A 3,214-nucleotide genomic window follows, 5' to 3' on the forward strand; every position below is an offset into this window, starting at 1 on the left:
TGGATGCTGCGTGCCTGTTTCTGTGCAACAAGGAAAATCTTCAGGTAGATACAGAGCAATATAATTACTGGGAGATAAAATGATAAAATGAATCCAACATTGTTTGCTATGAGAACATCAATGAAACACCTTTCCCCACATTTATCATTGTTTAGTCCAGCAATTGTGATGCTTATTGCAATTAAAGAAGAACCTCCCCAACTAACCACAATCATGTTCACAACTACACAATGGTTTATCTTAGTTCTGTAGGTCAGAGGATGACACACTGCATGATATCTGTTTGTTAAGAAACATTTAATCTCACTACAGGCGTCACGCCCCAGCTCTATTACACCTCGCCCTACTATGCCCCGCAACACCCTGCACCCCTTAACTGCTACATATTATACTATTATTCATAGTTCCATTATCTTTATTGTGACTATAATTGCCACTGTTCACATACCAAATGCTATCACTTTATGAATCATAATTCTCTATACTGTATCTGTTTCCCAGAATGGTCTTATTTATGTCAATATTATGATCAACAAATGCTATGATAACTGTAAAACATCATTAGGTAAATCCTGTCCCTGTAAAACAATAGTTAGCAGCTAAATAGCTAACGTTTAGCTTTGTAGAGAGATTACTACCACACATAAAGACATATCAACTGCTTGCTAGCTAGCGCTTGTATTAACTAAAATATCTGCTGACAACATTTTAGATTTAGCCTCCTGTACGTTGCTAAAACCCATTTAGCAGCTAGTTTAAGTTACGCCTCACCGGCACGCTGATCCATAAACATTTCCAGTGAGTAACTTCAGAGCGTGGTAACAGATAAGTCGTTTATCCGATAAACACTTTACAATGATATATCAACACTTTATATACTGTGGAGGGATGTGTGTGTTCCACTGTGGTTCCTGAATTACTTACATTATTTATAATGGTTTAAAAGAGTTGTTTAATTCGAATCCGTAATGTGACAGTGAAATGGCGGAGGATTACTTTAAGTGATGCGCCAGGTGTGCTCAAATGGCTCAAGGCTGGAGCACGTCTGAATGTTGGTTGACCAGGTGTTGTCTGTCGGAGCTACTTGTTGGATGATTAACATTAATAGATGAAAGAGAGGAGACATCCATCTGTTCAACATGCAGTACAGTACATAGAAAAGCAAAAGGTGTTTTCCTGTTCCCTATTAATTATGGTAATGACGCGGTCCAATTGGTCAGTCAGGACAGAGGACATGTCTTGTGGTCTTGTGCTCAATGCATGTTCAAGCAGACATGGATGGTCATTTTTGGCCGTCGAGGCCATGTGAAATCCTGACCCTGGTGCAATGGCCTATGATCCTCCACATAAAAATATACTCTATATACAGTATTTAAAGTATTGGCTAGTACAAATGTACAATTTAAACTCAAATGAGCGTGACAATTATTGTTTTGCCATCTATGATAAGTAATATAGATGCTAAATAGGCACTGGTGCGGGTTACCTTTTTGCCAAATGACACACCCCCCACCCACCACCACTGTAACAACTGGTCAGTAAAGGATAATGGTGCTCAGAGTGTGAATACATGCATCATTTTAACAATAGTTTACTTTCTGTTCAACACTATGAACTTTGGGACATTTTTCTGTTCTGTCTGGGTAGGTGCTCAGTTGCATAATATGCAAATTAAGTCTAAGTCAATATGAATGTTTCATTGTTTTTGCACTAGAAAACTTGAATAAAACAGAATGTATTCCTGGACTTAAGAAGGCTAACTCAAGTTCTTGTTTCTTGTTCCTCATTAAATTGGACTCTGTGGGTGGATCAGTCAATTATTCACACTCATTAAGTGCATCCACTTGTTTTTGCTCTGTTAGTTTGTAAACAACAGGGTCCCAGGTTGAAGAGGTAGATGATGAGGCAGGAGAGGCTGGAGGGTGTGTGTGTGTGTGTGTGTGTGTGTGTTGTGGTGTGTGTGTGGTGTGTGTGTGTGGCCCAGGGACCAGCCACCCCACATACATTCAACACCTCTAATTGAAGGTTGTTGCATCACTTCATCCAACCGGAGGACGTAATATGAAGACCCATCAGTGAGCGTGTGGATCAACATACATTAACTTTGATTAAAATAAAAACAGTTAATACAATGAAATAAACAAGGATATAATGAAAGAAGTTATTGTATTTAAGAAGGAATATTTTTCAACCCAGCTTCTCAGGCTGCTGGATGATTCATGTCCCTGTTGTTACTTCATCCAATTTCCTGAGCTAGCTGGCATCTCGGTCTAACCCATTACAGGGTACTTTCTAGTGTCTTCAGTTTAGACTTTTGTCGGTTTTAAACTGTTTGGATGTTTTACAAAAATAGACTAACGGTAAAACCTGGATTAAATGACTGAGGGAAGACTATTTTTAAATATGTGCACCTTCAATTCATCCACCAGAATGCTTGTTTTGCCACTCACATGCTCATATTATTAGCGAGTTCAAGTTCTAGGGAGTTGGGGGGCAGTAGCTCAGTCGTAGGGAATTTGGGTTGGGAACCGAAGGGTCACTGGTTCAAGTCCCGTATGGACCAAAGGTACGGAGTGTGGATTGGTGGTGGAGAGATGCCACTTCCACCTCCTGGGCACTGCCAGTGCTCTTTTGAGCAAGGCAACCTACTCCCCAACCGCTCAGGGCGCTGGTTCGGCTGCAGCCCACTCACTCTGACATCTCTCCATTAGTGCATGTATATCTGAGCATGTGTGTGTGTGGTTAGGACTGTGTGTGTAAAACTAACCAAGTGTGGACGCAAAGTAAATGGAATTTCCCCATAGGGGATCAATAGCAGATTAAAAAATTAAAATTAAATCAACCAGGATTTCCTAAATCAGCGAGCATGCTTTTACCTTAAGAACAGGAAAAATAATTCTACATAAGGATGAGAACCACAGACAAAGCTTTAAACACAATACAGTCTCTGCTTCCTAAAACGGAAGGAAAGTTGGCAAAAATAAGCGATGCTTTAAATGTGTCATGACAAGGGTTAGGGTACACTTCTCCATTAGTCAGGCACAAGATCGGCCAGAATTACACTTGTGCTTTCCATAAACTAAAAACAATGATACATTAAAAAACAGGATTCAAACCGATGTGAGCATTGAACCACACCGCGTTAGAGAAGCCGACAATTCCACCACTGAAAATCTTACCTTTCATAAAAAATACCATCAGGGATGTTACAGGG

At 40.0% G+C, this 3,214-nt stretch overlaps 1 protein-coding gene across 1 annotated transcript in view; it reads right to left on the bottom strand.

Annotated features, from left to right (window-relative positions):
- Nucleotides 1-228, bottom strand: part of LOC116706384 (trace amine-associated receptor 1-like) — a 768-nt gene extending 540 nt beyond the window's left edge. Inside the window, exon 1 of the mRNA XM_032543179.1 lies at nucleotides 1-228. This exon is cut by the window's left edge and continues 540 nt beyond it. Within this exon, the coding sequence (XP_032399070.1) occupies nucleotides 1-215 (215 nt within the window). The 5' untranslated portion in view covers nucleotides 216-228.
- Nucleotides 229-3,214: the final 2,986 nt, after the last annotated feature.

This window comes from Etheostoma spectabile, chromosome 18 (assembly GCF_008692095.1).
Source record: "Etheostoma spectabile isolate EspeVRDwgs_2016 chromosome 18, UIUC_Espe_1.0, whole genome shotgun sequence".
Lineage (NCBI taxonomy): Eukaryota > Metazoa > Chordata > Actinopteri > Perciformes > Percidae > Etheostoma > Etheostoma spectabile.